This window comes from Phaeoacremonium minimum (genome assembly GCF_000392275.1).
Source record: "Phaeoacremonium minimum UCRPA7 unplaced genomic scaffold PA7_03_scaffold_448, whole genome shotgun sequence".
NCBI classification, from domain to species: domain Eukaryota; kingdom Fungi; phylum Ascomycota; class Sordariomycetes; order Togniniales; family Togniniaceae; genus Phaeoacremonium; species Phaeoacremonium minimum.
Window position 1 is genome coordinate 135523 of NW_006921350.1, and position 18567 is coordinate 154089.

Genomic DNA, 18567 nt, shown 5'->3' on the forward strand with positions numbered 1-18567 from the left:
TTCCCAAGATCCATATCTGAAATATTTCTTCATGAGAAAGGTGATTCGTCCTGCCATGTCCCATTGTGTTTTCCATTTCGTCACGTCTGGGACGCGGCTAAGTTTTCGAAAGAATTTAAAAAGCCCCGTTGTCATTTGATCTTCGGGCCCAAGCCATATGTCAACAGCCACAGCCTCCTTATAGATGTTTCCCATCAGAGGAATTTGTTGAGCCTTTTCTAGACTGTCGTTCTGATTCAAGCAGATCGCATCAATCCAGAAATATCGGGGGTTTTCCTTTTCTCGGAAGGCCTTCAGCAGAGCATCAAGGTTCGGCGTGATTTTCAGATATTTCACATCCTCATCGCATCTGATTTCTATTGTCCGTGAGAACTCGTGCTTTCCCCACACGTATGAAACAGCTGTATAGTCCACACGCTGTGTCGAAGCCCGCTGTTCAATAATCCGGCAAGTAAGCGAGGCTGTTTCGTCTTCGGCCGCATCTAGGGCGACCAGCCTAATCACGTTTTCTTCGGAGAGAGGCTTGTAGCTGTACTCATTGAAGACAGGCATTTCCACTGATCAAACGAGGAGCTTGACATTGATCTGAAAGTCTTCACAAACAAAGCTGGACGAGCCCACGTATTTCGCGCGCACGTCCACTCCAAGTCTCAGTGTACTACACCATTTCATTGGCAGACACCACCACACAGCCACGTTATTTACCCCTCAGCGTTTTATCTTCAGACAGTAAGACTCTGACGTTCCAAAGCGGACGAATGCAGCCAGGATGAATGAGCCAGGTTTGTTTTTCTCAGCATATTATTCGAGCCCCATGTGGAAAGATTGATCATGATTGTTGGCGTTATGGCTATATATCTATATTCTCTGTTTGCCACCTGTCCCTCTTTATTTGTAACTGGAGGCACGCTGCCTTCCATCTCGTGCAGAGATTCACAATGTGCATTTCCTTCAGTCTCAAAATTTCCATCGTCTACCTAATACAAGGCATATGGACAAGTAAGCATCAGGCGATACAAACATAGGCCACCGCGCGAACCCGCTGCTAGTCCTCGGAACATCTTTGATTGCGACCTGAAGTATCCAGGTGACTAAGAGTATAAAGCCCTAAACCTAAAACGAAACGACCGGGGGGTTTTGCAACAGTGCTCCCTATCGCCCACCATACCCATGCTCGGGCTGGTTATGACAGCTGTGTAGTCTAGCAAAGAGTATTGCAAACAACAAGGTTATCGCTTATCTTCGCATGCTAGCTTTTATTATGGAATGGAGGAGGGTCAAAGGCCCATCTAAGAAAACCAAGGTGGGTCTCCATATTGAAAACAGTTAAAGCAAAGTGGAAAGTCCTTATTTGTGAGAAGCGCTGGACAAAGCGGCTGACTGCTTCTATTTGACATATTTTATGCGTTGCAAACCTAGCTGACAGGCTTCTCATCTGTTGCGAAGGTTATATCTCCCACCACAGCAGCTGGAAGATCAAAATGCGAAAACGAAAAGCAAAAAGGAGATGTATTGTCGAGGTAGATATTTACTATGACTGTAAATAGTGCGCTGTGACTATCTCGCCTGTGCAAAATCCTTGTTGTTGAAGTGAAATTGGGTTTAGTTCCCTGGATGAATTCCCACGCGGGCGATTATCCACCCACGACCCCACCCGCTCCAGGGCCGCCAAGATAGACATAGCTTCCCCAATTGGTGCCGCTTGAGGCAACGTTTTGATGGTTATATCTGGCGGAGTCAGAGTCACCGAAGCTTGCCGTATAATCATAGTATGTGCTCCCGGTAGTATCAGTATAAACCATATTGTGGATGTATGCTGAGTGGCCAAAGCCTGTGGTTCCGAACTCTCCACTGCCCATATCAGTAGTAGTGAGTGGCCCCTCGCTCTGATAGATCTCTCCATAGTAGAAGATCATATCAGATCCGGTAGCCAGAGTAACTCCAGAAATACCATTGCTAAACAGACTGGCGGGATAGTATCCAATCCAGCGGTCAAGAACCCAAAGCCACCAGTTGCCTTGATAGAGAAGATATTGGATTTCAATCTCGTATTGGGCACCGCCGTCAACGCTGTTTGGCGAGAAGACAGTTCCCGGAAAGATCTCGCTATCATATTGGACCCACCCAGCAACGTCTTGGTTCCAGCCTCCAACGTTGTCACCCTGCGAGGAGTAGCCGTTTGTTGTATAGTACGTGAACAAATGGGGCTGAGAAACCTGATTGGGGTAGTTTATCCATCCCGCTTCCAAGGTTTGTCCACCGTTGGTGTTTGACTTGACGACAGCAGTTTGCAGCAGAGAGAAGTCGCCGCCGTTATTGACAAACGCCTTATAAACGCTGTAGGTTGCCTTGCCACCCCAATTGGCTACGTTCTGATTTGACGTCACATACCAATGATTGCCGGCATACTGTCTCTTCGCCTTGGCAGATCGTATTTCCGGGAGCCCCTTCTCAGCAACATTTGCGAGATAGTCGGGGTCAACTTGGGGGATAGGAACAGTTCCTGGTGGGCCGACCTCTGCACCTGGCTGTTGCAGCTCCGATATTGGCTTGGAGGCATTTGTTGCTGCAACAGATACGATGTTGGGAGGAGGAGTTGCAATTTTCCCCTGAGAGTCAATGGGTACCCAATCAATAGTTGTAGTGTCAGTAGTAGTTGTCCGTTTGACGTTCAGGTTGGCTCGCTTGCGTAAGGCATCTTTGGCATATTGACCTCTAGCAGCAATGACCGGGGTCGCAACAGCTTGAACGACAAAACTCGACAGCAACGAGCCAAGGAGCAAGCTTTTCAAGGACATTAAAGACATTATGAGTAAATAGGAACTGAACAAGGCTCTTGGAAGATAGATTGGAGAGTGGTTTACGCTCCGAAGGAGACCTTTTTATACTGTTGTCTCATCACGCTATAGAATTCTGCCTCTTGCCCTTCGCGGAGACGATGTTGCCTAGACATGGAAATACATATTGTCACGCGCTATTGATGTAGTGAGACTTTCCTGCATGAGCCACTTGAGTTGCATTACTTCCTCGCCCGTTCCCGAATCGTTGTCTTGAGGCATTCTAGAGTATGTCTAGTGTCTAATGGGGCGTACTTAGGAAGAGGCACAGCCCTGAAGTTTGAACAAATGGTAGCTAGTAACTAGAAAGCTGAAGCTCGAAGTCATCTCCTATCTCATTCAAGTCCTCTCCTAGCGGTTGCAACTGTCCAACCAATACCACCCAACGAAAATCCTACATGCGGACATGAATCACATTCAACAGGCCATACTGCACCTGTTGACCTCTAGTGCGCGTATGGCGTTATGCTGACTATGTTCTATTGTTATGTCTGCCGACTTTACAGTTATATTTGGTAGGCAGCTGACGGGCGTAAGTACCAGGGGGGAAGGTCCAATCCCAGCGTTGCAGCGAGACCATGGCCAGTATTGGTGGGGGATGGTGGGGAGGGCGGGAGGCACGGCAACGTTGCAGGCGTTGCAGGATAAGATCGGAGGAGGCCGGATCATCAGGTCCAAATGTATGTCAAGGTCGCCTTTGAAGTGGTGGCATCACCGTTTCTGAGCTGGTAAAAAAAGGCAAGTAGTTTCAGTATAATGGGAATACAAACCACGAGGAAAGGGCTGTTTTGACCTTCTGACGAGTTGCAAGTGATCCTTCAGCACTTCGTAACCATGAAAAACAAAATTTGGAGCTCAAGCTGCGACAGTACGAAGCGAATCCCCGCCCGATTTCGTTACCCCTTTCCGGCATTTGTAGTGACATGTTGCTACATCTCACGTTACGCAAGATGAGCTGCCGCCGTTGAACTAACGATCCTGCAGGCGTGATGCATCAGCATCTGGGGCCGCGGCATCTAAATATTGGCAGTGCTGCAGAGTCCCGACGCTATTGAATCCTTTTTTTTTTTTACAATTTAGGCATGCCAGGGTTAGTGGCCACTCGTTTAACTTAAACTTTTAGTAGGAAGGTGCGGTCTTTCAGCCGCAAGGCGATCCGAGCTGCCCAATTGTGCCAAAGAGCTCTGATTCCACTTTTCAGGTACCTCGGGGAATTCGCATTTGGTCTCCTCAACTTACTTGCTCTTAGTCAAAGACAAGGGAGAAAAAGATTCGGAGTCAACAAGAGCAAGATCCAGAGGACCTCAACGGGCCGATTTGATCCCAGTTGTAACCCTTGCAACTAGACGTGCGCAACCCCCCTTTCCACCGCCTGTCACATGTTCTGAATGGCACTGCAGCATCCAGTGTTTCAAGCACTTTAAAGTCACAAGATTAAAGACTTAGACACAACCTTCGTGTGACCTTTTATCTGCTCTAGCGACATGTAGTAGTTGTAAAGTGAGGATCTAACATAGTTCGACACTACGTAATATTTAGCCTTGTCCTTCTAAATTAACTGGACACATTCTTAGTGTCTGTTATCTAGCCGCCTAAACACTCCGCAAGACGGTTTATCGTGCCCCTTATCTAAAGCTGGATGAAAGGTTGCAGTGTTGCGATTCTCTTTTTGGCTCCGAACCGACAACACTCCAAAATATCAATCCCAATTTGAACTTTTAATCCGAGCTGCCGGATCTAGTCTCAGGGGTTCTCACTTTAAATGAACTGGTGACAAAATTAATCGAAGTATCTCAACGAATAGCCATGGTAGTTGTGCCTTGCAGGTGTACTAGGTGATGTTGTTCGCCTACCTTAAGTCATTGTTTTTTAAGGGTTGAAGCTCGGTGTCGCCCAGGTGTTCAAGACGATAATTTTCGGGGAATATGCAAACGCTTAACGCCTTTTCCAAAACGTCACACATTTGTTAGCTTTACCCATTGCGACACAAAAGGAAAGCCATGATCTTGATTGGAAGGCTTGAGAGGTAGGTCGGGTACGACAGAGTCACCGCAAAGCATCTTAACAGAAGCATTGTAAATACCATAAAGTATAAAAAGCCGCAGATTCAACGGTATTCTTCTTTGTCTACTGGAACACTGAGGGTGTACGATACTATTCCCACCGACGGGCACGCGTCAGACTCTTAGCGTCATGTATCGCAAGGCTGGTAACAAGGTCAGTCAAAACCTCCTTCAGGCTGACCCTAGCTAGTCATGACACTCGGGAACATCATAGCTGATCTAGCTAAAAGGGAAAAAAAAATTTTAATAGATCGTACACTTGATAAGGATAATAGCTTCCTAGAGAATGTTCTACTCTAGCATCATTTTTGTAGTTTAATGGCTACCGGAAAATGTCTCCCGACCCCGACTTCTCCACAATGCTAAAAGCTGGGGAAACCATAGCCTTCAAGCCTGAGTTCATTATGCCCATTTTAATTGATCAACCCAAAATGCTTGACACTTACTATCTCCCTAATCTCTAAACTATACTTCTATTATAATTACATATCAAAGAACCATGAGAGTTGCTGTATTTGGAGCGTCCGGCGTTCAAGGGCGAGCACAGGTGGCTGCCCTTGTCCACGCTGGCCACCAACCTGTTGCCATCAGCCGCAGTCCTAAACCGATAGAGATAGATGGAAACCCGGTTGAAACGGCTGCTGCAGACTTTGCCGATGCGAAGGCTCTCGACCTTGCGCTCTCTGGAGTAGAAGTCATCTTCCTTAATCTGCCTTCCACGTCCTTCCAAAAGGCCGAGCCGGTCATCGCAGCAGCCAGGAACGTTGGCGAGGCTGCAAAGCGCACGCCCACCCTCAAGCTTTTGATCTTTAATACAAGTATGCCCGTACCGAAGGTCCCTCAGAACATTGAGGCTCAGGATCACCGACGCGAGATGCGTCGTGTTTTACGGGACTTGGGCTTGCCCGTAGTGAGCATCGAGCCTGTTGTCTTTATAGACAATCTGCTCGAAGGCTGGGCGCTTCCACCTATCGTGGAGCGCAATACTATCGTGTATTGCCACAAAGAAGACCTCGAGGTTTCGTGGATCTGTCATCACGACGTCGCCCAGCTTATGATCGCAGCAATGGAGCGCGGACCCGAGCTCGCAGGACGAGATATTCCTGTTGGTGGACCGGAGACCGTACGTCTCGCGCAACTAACGGAGAAACTTGCACGTGCATGGAATCGCCCAATGCAGTATGAGTCCAAGGAGGTGGACGAGTTCTGTGACGGAATTGGAGACGCGATGAGCACCCGGTCCGGACTCGACAGAGATGTGGTGGTTGATCAAATGCGGCGAGCATACAGGTGGTATAATGACCATCCATCAGATCCTTTCAAGGTCGACATGGCTCCGGTGTTGAAGGAGCTACCGGTGAAACTGACGCCGATCGAAGAGTGGGCGCGTTGGCAAAAGCTTCCAAGTAAAGCATGAGCCACGACTATTCAACAATACAGGTTGCACCCTTAGCTAGACCTCTCTGTCGAATGGCTAGGATCATAGCGCTGAACTTTGTGAAGACCGAGGCGCTAGAAATTTAGCCTCCAGAAATAATAAAGCCTTAAAGCATCACAATTTCTGTATCACACGAAGAAGCCTTCAAAGGGCTCATAAGTGAAGGAGAAATTCTCGGAAAGCTGTAATGCCATGTCGTCCCACCCCTGAAATTCGCCCATGAGGTCAATCTCGTCAGAATGACCATGACCAAGATCCATATTACCAGTATTCTCCAACATCGAATCTACTGCCATGCTGTCCTGGTGGGCATGGTGAGCATCGTTGTCGTCCTTTGACCCTGACGGGCTGGGATAAAGTAAGGGCTGGCTGCCGTCACCTGAAGGTGCTTCACGCTTCTGGCTTGTGCTATTACCCGCTGAATCGATGACGAGGATCTGATCGATATACTGATCCACAGCACGACGAGTTTGGCGGGACATACGCATTCGATAGTGAGATATTGCGTCGGAAAACTCGGACAGGATCTCGTAATATAGTTTCGCTTGCGGGCTGAAGCGACCAATTTGCTGCAAGACAGCACGGGCGCCCATAAACGCATCTTGCAAATCTCCTCTGGGCTCGCCTGCAAACAGAGTGAAGCCGAGGACCAGACCAGCACCGAAGACCCATGCCCTATTACACTGATTAGACGGAAATCGCGATCACACGTGGCGCTTGAGACCTGTAAGTTGCGAGAGAAAGACTCACTTGACATAGCATAAGTTTCCGAACGCAAAGCCGCCGACTTGCATCTTTCGGCATATATCCGCTATGTATGATGCAGAGCTTACGCATACCTCAGCCAAGCTAGATACTTTCTCAGCCTCCTCGTTTGCTAGAGTGCCGGGCTTTTGGGATGCTCGACGGCGGAGCTTCCCCATCATGTGAGAAATGAGAAATTGGCGGGTGAGGACCATGACAGCGAAGTAATACACGCAAGACACGTGGACGTTGGCTATGAGTCGCTGCCTATCAGCAGAGGTCAGAGTAGATGCGTCAGTAAACGCAAATTGACGGAGCTGTGGGGACAGGTTCTGGCTCCATCGCCGGAGCTGTTCTAATATTCCTTCCGCTGTGGTAACATCCATTCGACGGCCACGGCTCAGCTTTTGTACAGTGGCGTCGAGCAGAGCACAGGCCTCGACAATGGAGTTGAATGCAATTGGGTAGAATTCAGCATCTTGCGACCCTTTGTTGTCGAAGTGGTTAGACATATCGCGACGTGAGGCAGGGAGACTGCTGGGACGTCCCAGTAGAAATGTAGTGATTGTTTCCATGACTCGGAGACTGTTCCAGACGCGTAACCTGAGAAAGTTGGTTAATAATCACTCAAATTCCCATATATAATGTGAGAGGGAAGCTGTTCACCTCGCGCTATGTTCCTCCGGCTGAAGATTTTTGTAGTGGCCTGGCTGATGCAAACCCAAGATGACGGCAGCTTTGGCAGCAACTCCGAGGTACATTGATGCTGCATTACGCTGACAGGCTCCAAGCATATAGAATGCCAGGAGCACAAACAGGCGGACCATCCCAAGACTAGGGTGAGCCAACATATCCTCAAATGCAACCCGTTGTGCACGGGCGAAGAAGGCGGCCGCAGTTTTGGTATCTGCCGGAATTGAGGTTTGCGCCCCGATGGCCAAGATCATGTCAAGTGCGGCGACATGGTGTCTATTGAGTGGTAAATCAGAATCATCTGCCATTAGCATATCCAATTCTGAAATGGTGAATAGGTCAAGAATGCCACTGGTCTGGAAAATTGTCAGCCAAACCATATATGGCTGTTGAGTTTGCAGACGCACCACTTCTGAGTAGGATTCAATGAGAGTATCCTTATGCTCTGGGCTTAGCTCCAGGTCTACGCCTCGAACATCCTCTGTGCTCGCTTCAAGCATCACATTTTGCTGGTTGCCATCTGTGAAAGGCATGGAACCAACATACGGTTTCAGAGCCCGGCGAAGGAAGTGGACGAAAGATAAGGATGCTGTCTCCCCAATATAGACTACGAGTGATGTAAGCATATGATCAAATGCGTAGATTCAGCGTAAGAAGAGGCACCTTTTTCGCCAATGGAGCTTATCATCAGTCTTGGCCCCGGCCGCTGTCGACTTGAGCTGTCACTCGTGGTGTCTGGCGATTGGGACGGCGGCCTTGATGCAGAAGTTGGCGAGACAGGGACTTCTTCTGAAATACTTGCTCTCGCGGCAGCAGACGACCGGGGTGTTGAGCCAGCGATCGCAGACACCGATAATACGTCTCCTGACAAGCTGGCTGTTCGCACCGACTCTGGCCCCCGAGCCTCGCCAGTCCTACGGTTGCGCCGCATGTTGGATCGACTTTCCGGAGGCGGATAAACACACAATGAGCCGCGATCTCGTCTGATACAGGCGGCACATGGTAACTCCGAGTCGCAGCGGATCTTAGAAGCCTTGCAGGCAACACATGCCTTGGAAGACCGTTGCCGGTCCTCCGGCCGCACTTTTGGCCGCGGCATGGCTAGAAATCACTCAAAAGCCTTCGGCTCCTCTCATCGAGGGATTGCCAGCCACGCTTGCTCACTTCCCTGGCGCAAAGAGAGTGAAAGAGCCCCCAAATTGCACCTAGAAGCACGTGAACCGTCCGAGATGTCGTTGAAAGAAGATCACGAGTAGTGCGGAGGTGGGCCGGAAGCGGACTTTTCGGGGGGGTTCCACAACCCCTACAATTGCTGATAAGCGGACCCTGGCTTCACGACACTCGCCCAGCACTTTTAGCGTCCAAGAGCATGTTTTAGGGCGAGATTAATGGAGATAAGCCAGATTCTATGCTCCAAGTGGGACCTGTCCGGCCAGCATGACATACAGATAGCTCAATAAACACAAGAGCACTTCAATCGAATACTCTAATTCACGGAGATAGTATAAGTTTTCATGTCTTGGATATGTAGATTTGTATAACCCGCGGCTCCATCTTTGGGAACTTTCTCCCTGGGAGCTTAGCGATGCCTAGTAAGGGAACACTTGCTGCGCTCCGGAGGTCAATTGACACCCACAGGCCTGTCACAGTTGTTGCGTCTCAACATCCATGAAGAAAGGCATCGTGAACTTTAGTGCAACTTGAGATATGATTCAGGGCGTGGAATGACTATCCCTGGCCTGGTCTCTCGAGATGTAAGCAAGCTTGACAGAGCTCAAATTATCGCGACTATCTTCCAAAGATACCCGTGATTCTCGGCGTGACCTGAGGTAGCCCAAGTCACATCTCGAGTGGTGCGAAGATGCCTTGATAATGTACGGCTTGGGGATGAAGTGTAGAATTCTAAGCTCTTTTGATTACGGAAACGCCGGAGCACACAATAGAAGGGTCCTTCGATTGCGGCCCCATACGCACGATCTCTGGGCCTGGAGCGCGTCTCTTACACTACGTGTCTTATCCGCGTTGCCTTCGATACTGCCCTCGATACTTGCTACCCCTCACAATCCAGTGCGACCGGAATGGGTGCTCGGACCGAGCACCGAGCCTGCACCGCCCGTGCTACGCTGATAACGCCCGCCATAATGACAGGCCGGCCTGGGGCAAGGGAGCTGCGTATGACAGTCGAGCATTGGACAGTCCGCTGCCACTTTGTTAGCACTGCTTTTCTAATGGATTATCACTGATTGGTGGTGGTCAAATATCTGGAGCTCGTATTTCGTAGTGGACATCCCAAATGACCTAAAGTAAACAAATCGCCCTTGGCGTCAGTTCAGATTGCAACGGCATGCACGAAAAATTGTTATGCTGTAATTGTCATAACGCAGTGTTGCGCTTGAATTTGAATCCTCGTATAACGCTATGATGAAGCTTCTCTCACTGCAAACTTGAACATCTCGTTCGACGGCGCCGCGTTTTCATCTTCCAGCTTCTCGGCGCACTCGACCCCCGCACCTGGGACGCGGTATTCCAGCTTCTTCCCATCGCTCGAAGGGAAGGGGAGGTACTCGGGCATAAGCCCGAGCTGAAACAACACCGTCAATTGGTCCCAGCTGATATGCTCGTGATATAGTCTGTCGCCTCTAATGTTGACCACTGCTGTGAACGGGATGCGCACGTACTTGCCTGTAGGTGGTAGGCCGGGAATTCTAGAAGCAAATATGATCAACTCCACGATCGGAGGATAGTGAATGCGCAAAGGCAATTACTTACAGCCAGTCTACCTCCTTATCATGCGTCATGCAGAATAGGAACTCGTCGACGATGCGGTCAATGCCCACTGTGCGGCTGACCAGCTCTAGGTTCGCATCGTCCGGGTTGTTGAAAATGAAATGATGGGCGTAGAATGCCGAGAGCTTCTCGCGACCAATTCCACCGGTCATGGTGGGGATGTGATTGACATAGGGTTCTTGGACCATTGTTGCCATGGTATGTTCTACTGAGCGATTGCTGAATTCGAAGCTCGTGTGCTCGTCCCAAATTGCTTCAAGGTCGAACCAAGGGCCATCCAGTCGCCTCTTGATGAACTCGAGTGATCGGCTGTGGGCGACTGAGGCGGGCGCCGGCGCGAAGTGAGCATGTGTCGGCAAAACGAACAGCGGCGACTTGAGGTCGTATCTGTAAATAACATCGCCATTGCTGGTGGATTTCGGAAGTCCCTTCTCGATTATGTGTGATAGCTTGGGCGCCTTGCATGGCTGTGGTAGAGTGCCGAAAGACACGACGGCCACGATCTCAGTGGCGGAGTCTAACGCTGCACCTAGGTCGGTGATGCCTTCCGAGGAGTACACTTTGAATTGGCATTAGTGAAATGAGCTGAAGAATTTGGGAGATCCGACGTCATGTACGCACCGACTGCTGCGAACTTCGACTTCTCTGTGCATGTTTCGTGGCTCTTCAGCGCATCAATGGCCGACTTGAGGTCCTCTTCAAACTTCCAGCTGCTAGCATTGGCGCTTGGCTTCTTCAGTTGAGCAACAACGTATCCCTCCTCGGCCCATTTCTGGATTGGTACGGGATCCAGAGTCTTTGTGGGATTCGTGTTATTCTTGATATCAGCTTCGTCCGACACGACAATGACGATGCCAGGGCCACGACCTCGGCGTGACAGCGGGGGTTGAAGTGTCAATGTCGGCGACAGCTCCACGGCTGGCGCCGAGGGTAGCGGGGGTGGCGCTGTCTTTGTCGGGTCTTCCATCGCTGAAACAGTCTGAGCTCTCCCTGGTGATGCTGTAATTTACCTCTTCGATTAGAAGGCCGAGATTCTCTTGTTTATAGCTATCTACAGAGCGGGCTTGTATGGTTTTCATTCGTTTATGTGACGTCGATGGGAACTTTTAAGGGTTCTAGCTAAGATGCTGTCGTGGCGGACAAAGCTAGCGCTGTAATAGTAGACGGAGATAGCTCCTGAGGACCCTTTCACCGAGTCAAGCAAGTGAGTCTAAAGCCTGTAGCGTATTCGACAGCTTTTATTGGAGGACATCATCCTTCGGAGACGCTGAGTAGCTCCTATCAGAACAGATAAGAATTAAATCTATAGGATTTAGTGCGCGGACCGGCTCCCACAGAGCGCCATCCGAAGTCGGTGCTCTACCCGAGAGTCCTCTCGTTATCTTAGACTGTAAGTCCACGCAGCAATTACTGGCGTCCGAGTCATAATTAGACACTGCTGATTGGCAGCAACCGTGTCGACTTAGCCCTGTGGCCCAGACCTCCAAAGGATTCCCCAGAAGAACGGTAAGCTTGTCTATTTGGAGGAGAATCTTAGAATCTACAATGAAGGACAGAATGCTTCGTATCTCCGAGTTATCTATCTGAGCTATTGAACCTGTCGCTGTACTCCCGAGACTGCGGTCGTTGGCAAGGAAGCAGTGCTCTAAATTCCCCTAGCACACTTACAGACGCGCCCGAGTTTCTACAGAGGCATTAAGTATCCGGGAATAGTCAACCTATCACCCCATTAGAATCAGATCCCACATCGAACAGATAGGACATCGGACTTACATAGGACGCATTTAGCTGGTCAATGGAGGTAACCCCAAGCAAAGCCATCGTTGTCTCGATTTCGTGCTTCAGAATCCGAATCGCTTTGCTCACCCCTGCCTCGCCAAAGACCAGAGAAAACAGGAATGCTCGCCCAAGCCCTACCCCTTTTGCACCGAGTGCAAGCGCTTTCACGATATCGGTGCCTCGCGTTACGCCTCCATCAACGATGACCTCGCACTTGCTCAAAACCTCGGGGCAGTTTTGTCGAATTTCAATCAGCGTGTCCACTGCCGAGGGGGCACCATCAAGCTGTCGTGCGCCGTGATTAGAGAGCCATGGATGTGCTCCGTATCTCATGCATAAGGCGGCATCTTCCCAACACTGTATGCCTTTGATAGCAATGGGAAGATTTGTGAGACTTCGCAGCCATTTGATCGATGATACCCAGTCGAACTTCTCGTAAACCGCACTGTTGGTATGTAAGACTTGGCGTTGAAGCGGCTCCAAATTTACTTACGCCCTCTTCACTGTTGGGCCGCGGGTGAAGCTTTCATCCTCCTCTTCTTCGTCTGAATCGTCCAAATCCTACCATGCATTAGTCAATACAAATGGACAGTGATCGAAAAAGGTGGTTACTTACTTGCTCCTCTTCCTCTATGCTTGTCCGCATATCCCTCTCTCGCTTTCCAGCACGGATCGCATCCACAGTGAGTGCAAAGCCTTTGAAGCCCCTTTGCACGGCTGTCTTGATCTCCTTTTCCGTCACAGCCAGATCGCTCATGGCGTATATTTGCCAGTAAAGTGACTGCCCTGGTAATCTAGCATCTACTATCTCGCTCTGCGTGCATCCGGCATTGTTACATACCCAGTGCAGAATGTCATGTTTGCCCGCAGCTTTCGTGAGGAGTACTTCCCCAGTCCGGTTGGCTAGCTTTCCTCCTCCAGCTGGGCAGATGAGGAACGGTGCTGAAAACTTGCTACCGAGGAGCGTTGTTGATATATCTATTCCGTCAATAGGTCTTAAAACTCGCGGGCGAAAGCGTATTTGTTTCCAGCTACTTCGATTCCAATTTGCGGTAACCTCATCTTCTGCCCCTGTTTTGAAAACTAGGTGCAGTTGTTAAAATATGCTCCGCGGTGAAGATATCATATATACACTTACATGCAAACGACCGTTTGCTCAAAATTTTCGATGCAGCCACTTCAAAACCCTGTATACTGATGATAGAAGACAGGCGAACCTTCTTTGGTCTCGGCTGTGCAACTGCAACAGCATCGTGTGATGCCGCTGTAGTAACATTGGTGATCTCCGGCGCGGGTACAGTGCCTCTCACAGGCCCTAGTTTTTGACTTTTACAGCACGCATCAATATTGTATTATCGCTTGTCGAAAGTTTTTACATACTTGGGCTTGAGGTGTTTTTCAAGCGTATCACTCGGGTGAACAGGCTCAAACGCTTCAGTGGCATCTCGTCCAGCATATTTCAGTATGATATTTGCTCCGCCGGGATGAGCGTCAATGAAGTCTGTTAGGTCATATACATTACCATTAATGACCACCCAACAGCTCTTTCTGGAGGCATGTTGCTGGACCTCTGACCTGGGTGCCAATTAGCAATCTTAAATAGCTATATGACTGCTGTGATTCTCTTACCTCGTCAACATAGCTCGTACTTCGCTTTGAGCCTCGGCGTGAAATGTGAAAAATAGCTATTCGCGACTTGTCTCTGCATGCCTCCTAATACAAGAGGTGTGGTTTCCGGCGAAGGGTCCGACTGTTGCTTGCTGCGAGACTACGAGTCAGGGATCAAGCTCTCCAGCACCTAGAACCCCAGAAACCTGGGTAGAATACGCTGCACCGAACTGTCTTCGGCACCAATTGACAATTCACGGCCTGTTACTGGATTGAACACACCGAAATCCAGTGTTATCGCCGTACCTTAGCCGTTTTACGTACCCAGCATTACTGATTAGCACATCTCTCATCCGTCGCTCAGCGCTAGGTAGACACTAGCAGGGGGCTCGGATGCCAATTCCCGTGAAGCATCGGTCTAAGCAAGGGCATCGGCCCGTGGGCGCTAAACCACTCCAGGCGAGCAAGAGAGCTGTAATGCTAGCTTCCTGCAAGACGCGAGCTTCATCGAGGTCCCTTGGTCAATGTGTAATTGAGTCCCTGAACATTCAAGATGGACGCCGTTTTTGCGAAGATAGCAGAGGATACGACGAAGTTCAACCTTGGTGACGAGGAGGTAAGTGAGGCCAGCTACGTTCGTGTCCATCCTTACAAGAGCTGACCATGTCTAGAATTGGCGGGCATTGTATGAGCCCCTCTATCCAGACTACCCAAGTGATGTAACAGTCATCCGCGATGAGAGATATGGCCCAGCAGAACGAAATCGCCTTGATGTGTATGTTCCCCCATCTAGCGATGCAGGAAAGCCTGTTGTGCTGTTCGTCCATGGAGGCGGTTTCTTCTCTGGAGATAAGGGATGGAGCGAGAAGGTAGGCCATCTTTCCCCTGGTGACTTCCGCGACATTGATTTCTGACAAGCATCTCAGTGCTGGGGGAACATTGGGTACTTCTTTGCACAGCGCGGTATTGTTGCTGTTCTAGCAAATCACCAATTTGTTCCTCATGTGCAATATCCCGGCGGTGCAGATGACATGCAACTTGCGCGAGAATGGATCTATAACCATATTGCGGCTGAAAAGTACGGCAATGGCTCGGTAGACAAGGTCGTCCTCTTTGGACACTCATCAGGTGGAGCTCATATCGCAATGAATCTCTATGCAGCGGGTTGGTGTTTTTGCCCAGGCGTGAAACGAGACCTACTAACCAGTGAGTTAGGGGATCCCAAGAGAGTACCTAAGGAAGCTGTCTTCCCGCCGGTAGCCGGTGTAATGTATTTCAGCACGCCTTTCTGGTTTGACAGGACAAGGCCAATCCGTCAAAGGACCTTGCGTCAGTATTATGGTTCTGACGCGGAAGATGTCTGGGGTGTAAGTCTCATTTGTAAGATCCAATAGGAAGAAGATGCTAACGACCTCCAGCCCCTATCGCCTCTCGGACTTTTCAGGGGCATACCAGACGACTCGCCTCTTCTGTAAGTAGTTGGACGGCTAGTATTCTAAATTCGAAACTGATCATAAACCAGCGATTCGGATAAAATTCCTGTCTACATTGGTATTGTAAAATGGGAAACGTGAGCTCATATTCAAAGTAAGGAAAAACCACATAAGACTAAGTCCTTCTAGAAAAGAAGCAACCGACGCGGCCACTACTTTCTTCAACGAATATAGAGCGCGCAGTAAACCTGCTGGAACACTGCCCCTCTTCAATGTTCTTGATAAACATAACCACTTGAGGTAGACAGCTCAATTTCTTATCAAGTCCAACTCTCTAACAAAAATTTCCCAGCAATGTCTTGTCTATTGGAACGGAAGACACCTCTCAAAGTACCTTAGTCCTCGAGTTCGTCAAATCATGCGTGGCTAAGGTCGACAGTCGTGGTAAGCAATCAGTCAGTTACTCCTACCGATATACCATACCTCCCGCTTGCTAACAAGATTACCTTCAGTGAAGGGAACTGGAAGTTCAACGAACATTGAGAATGAGTCCACAGTTCGGTCACGTTTATAACGGGCGATGAATAGAGTCTTGTTACATCGAACCAAGTCACGTATTTACTGTACATACTTTCAATGATACTTTAGATGGTACAACAAGACCAAGAATAAACCCCTCGTTTGCTTTCTAGTATATCCGCTTATGGACTCCCCTTCTGCTCCTAATGAGCTTTTGCATAAGATCCGACCACTCATTTACAGAGGGTACCTGAAAGAGCTCAGCTGGAAGTCTGTCATGTCCGCGAACTCCTCGTTTTCCACGTGCACTCGTACAACACCATCTAGCAATTGTTAGGACTCTGTCAGATAAACTGGGCTTATCAATTGCTTACTCTGAGCATCGATCGCTTCTTGTTTGTCTCGCTTCTTGTTCCACAGCTTATGAATCCCGCCGAGTGTGATAAGGAGAATCAGGGTAAAGATTAGGAATGCCAACATAGTGTACTTGGCAGTCTTCTCCTTGTTAGCCACTGTTGATATTAAAAAGAAGGTTATTTGCTGAGGCTTACATAGTAATTTGGCGCGTCATTGGCTCTGTACGTCTGCGGGCCGATGATGTTTCCGACTGCGTATCCAAGTTGATAGGCAGCGCTGAACGCAAACTTCTTCGTTGAGCCTCCAACACCAGCTGTCATGAATGTGATGATAAACAGCACGCAGATCGGGACTAAGAGTATTAGCAGTGTCACTCCTCAAAAAGATTAATAGCTTACATTGTAGAGTCAGGATGTATCCTCCATATCGAGCACCATAATTGCTGGCGGGGATAGTGAACATCATGATAACACCTACACATGCCAGGACCAAGGTATATGCTCCAGCGACCGTACGGTTGGTATATTTGGCAATTGCTAGTGCGAGGAATGTGCCGGCCACTGTTGCGGCTCCGGAACCCATGTTCAGCAAGGTAGACTGCTCAGTGCTAAACCCGAAGCCAGCAATGATTGTTGGACCGAAAGCTGTGATTCCGCCATTGGGAAGACCGGTGGACACCAAGAGCAAGAATATCATGTAGAACCGGATATCGAGGAATGCCTCCTTGAGCTGAGGCAAGCTGAATCGCCATACCTCGGTACCAGTCTTGTTTTGACGGACTCGTTCCAATGCAATAACCTTCTCGTCTTCAGTAAGCCATTTGGCCTCTGTCGGAGAAGCAGCAAGGAAGAACCAAAGAACAACTCCGACGAAGAAGGTGAGAGCTCCATAGAAGACGAACAAGCCTTGCCACCGAAAGCTCTTAGCCTGATAGATGCACCATGCGAAGAAGCCGCCAAAGACGTTTGCCCAGCCAGATGTCGAATACCAAATCGCAGCTCTCGTCACCTGTTCAGACTTGGTATAGAAAGAGCTGGTGATATAAATCACAGCAGGGGCTGTGCACACCTCGATTGCGCCGAGCAGGAAGCGGACCGCAGCAAGGCCCCCGAAGTCGTGACAGACTGCGTGCATGGCGACGACAAAGCCCCAAATCATACACATGGCGGCGAGGTATTTGGCCAAGGGAACTCTTTGCATCAAGTAGGTTGCTGGAATCTCACCGCCCAAATAGCCAAAGCTGTCCGCCAAGTTAGCAACAAAACAATATTAGGAAGAGCTATTTACATACTAAACGATTGAGCCTAGCCATGAGTATTGACTGGCGGTAAGATGAGTTTCGGTCTTGATACCCATGATTGCTGCGAACGACAGACTGTTCTTGTCCTGTTGTTGCAATTAGTCAGTCAGAGCGTGGGCATACAATAGTTTCGCCAGAGTCTTACCATCAACTGCAGCATGTAAACAACAAAGATCATGGGCATAATCCTCATATCAATTTTTCGGAGGACTCGTTTCGCCTCGTTTGAGTTCGGATCAAACACTCCATGGTGAGTTGCGAGCAATCCCAGCGCCTTGTCCTTGCTTGCTTGCTGCTTGTCAACTCCGGCTTCAATGGGGTCAATGATATCGCCCTGCTCCGTCCCAAGTTAGTTTGCGATAATGTTCGGAAATAAGAGAACTCAATTCACCCTTTCAAAGTCGATGTCGGCGGGTGCAGCTGCGCCAGGGTTGTCCTTCTTTGAATCTGACATCTTAAGGTGTCTTCTGAGTTACTGTTCTCTGCACTGGATACTAGAAGGATCTTCGTCGTTCATCCTGTCAAGGTTATTTAACATTTCGGCGACTGTTTTCGTTATCTTTACTTGGATCCGCCTGAATGTCTCCGTTTCAGCTATCGGGAGGCGCCAAGGGTACTGTGGGGATCTTTGCGGGGCCAGGAGAACTAGCTCCAGATAACAAGGAACATAACCGACGCCGGCGTAGATTGGACGTATCTTTCCTGATAAGCAAGATGAGACCTGGCCAACAACAAGGAGAAGGTTAGGAGGCAGAAATCAGCTGGCTTCCAATTGGTCTGATGAGAAAGCACCATACCAGAAACATTTAAGATACCTACGGCACACAGGAACGTAACCGAAGCCAAGCCCGGGCTTCGGTTCCGTACCCGAGCTTCTTTTGACTCCTTCGTTATGAGTTATAGCTGATGAAGTCGCTGCCAGGAGCATACTCAACGCCTAGAAAGAGATAACCACGTATGAGAGCAGCCGATAACGAGAGCCATCCGCCACAAGCTCCAATACGACTAG

The 18567-nt window shown here is 49.2% G+C and overlaps 6 protein-coding genes across 6 annotated transcripts; 1 reads left to right on the forward strand and 5 right to left on the reverse strand.

Annotated features, from left to right (window-relative positions):
• Positions 1–1634: 1634 nt before the first annotated feature.
• Positions 1635–2798, reverse strand: UCRPA7_6010 (putative carboxyl-terminal proteinase protein; the record flags this gene model as incomplete). Its single annotated transcript, XM_007918552.1, has 1 exon — positions 1635–2798. One exon carries the CDS (start codon positions 2796–2798, stop codon positions 1635–1637), a length of 1164 nt encoding a protein of 387 aa, XP_007916743.1.
• A 2601-nt stretch (positions 2799–5399) lies between these two features.
• UCRPA7_6011 (putative family protein) lies at positions 5400–6317 on the forward strand (the record flags this gene model as incomplete). Its single annotated transcript, XM_007918553.1, has 1 exon — positions 5400–6317. The coding sequence occupies one exon, from the start codon at positions 5400–5402 to the stop codon at positions 6315–6317; it is 918 nt and encodes a 305-aa protein (XP_007916744.1).
• Positions 6318–6466: 149 nt separating this feature from the next.
• On the reverse strand, positions 6467–7264 carry UCRPA7_6012 (putative c6 transcription protein; the record flags this gene model as incomplete). Its single annotated transcript, XM_007918554.1, has 2 exons — positions 6467–7013; positions 7089–7264. The coding sequence occupies 2 exons, from the start codon at positions 7262–7264 to the stop codon at positions 6467–6469; spliced, it is 723 nt and encodes a 240-aa protein (XP_007916745.1).
• Positions 7265–10191: 2927 nt separating this feature from the next.
• On the reverse strand, positions 10192–11529 carry UCRPA7_6013 (putative lea domain protein; the record flags this gene model as incomplete). The annotated part of the gene is made up of 3 exons (XM_007918555.1): positions 10192–10480; positions 10545–11121; positions 11184–11529. 3 exons carry the CDS (start codon positions 11527–11529, stop codon positions 10192–10194), a joined length of 1212 nt encoding a protein of 403 aa, XP_007916746.1.
• A 697-nt stretch (positions 11530–12226) lies between these two features.
• On the reverse strand, positions 12227–13098 carry UCRPA7_6014 (putative cytochrome b2 protein; the record flags this gene model as incomplete). Its single annotated transcript, XM_007918556.1, has 4 exons — positions 12227–12280; positions 12336–12786; positions 12835–12902; positions 12958–13098. 4 exons carry the CDS (start codon positions 13096–13098, stop codon positions 12227–12229), a joined length of 714 nt encoding a protein of 237 aa, XP_007916747.1.
• Positions 13099–16138: 3040 nt separating this feature from the next.
• UCRPA7_6015 (putative mfs allantoate transporter protein) lies at positions 16139–18012 on the reverse strand (the record flags this gene model as incomplete). Its single annotated transcript, XM_007918557.1, has 6 exons — positions 16139–16224; positions 16276–16413; positions 16657–17498; positions 17550–17644; positions 17704–17892; positions 17950–18012. The coding sequence occupies 6 exons, from the start codon at positions 18010–18012 to the stop codon at positions 16139–16141; spliced, it is 1413 nt and encodes a 470-aa protein (XP_007916748.1).
• Between the last annotated feature and the right edge of the window lie 555 nt (positions 18013–18567).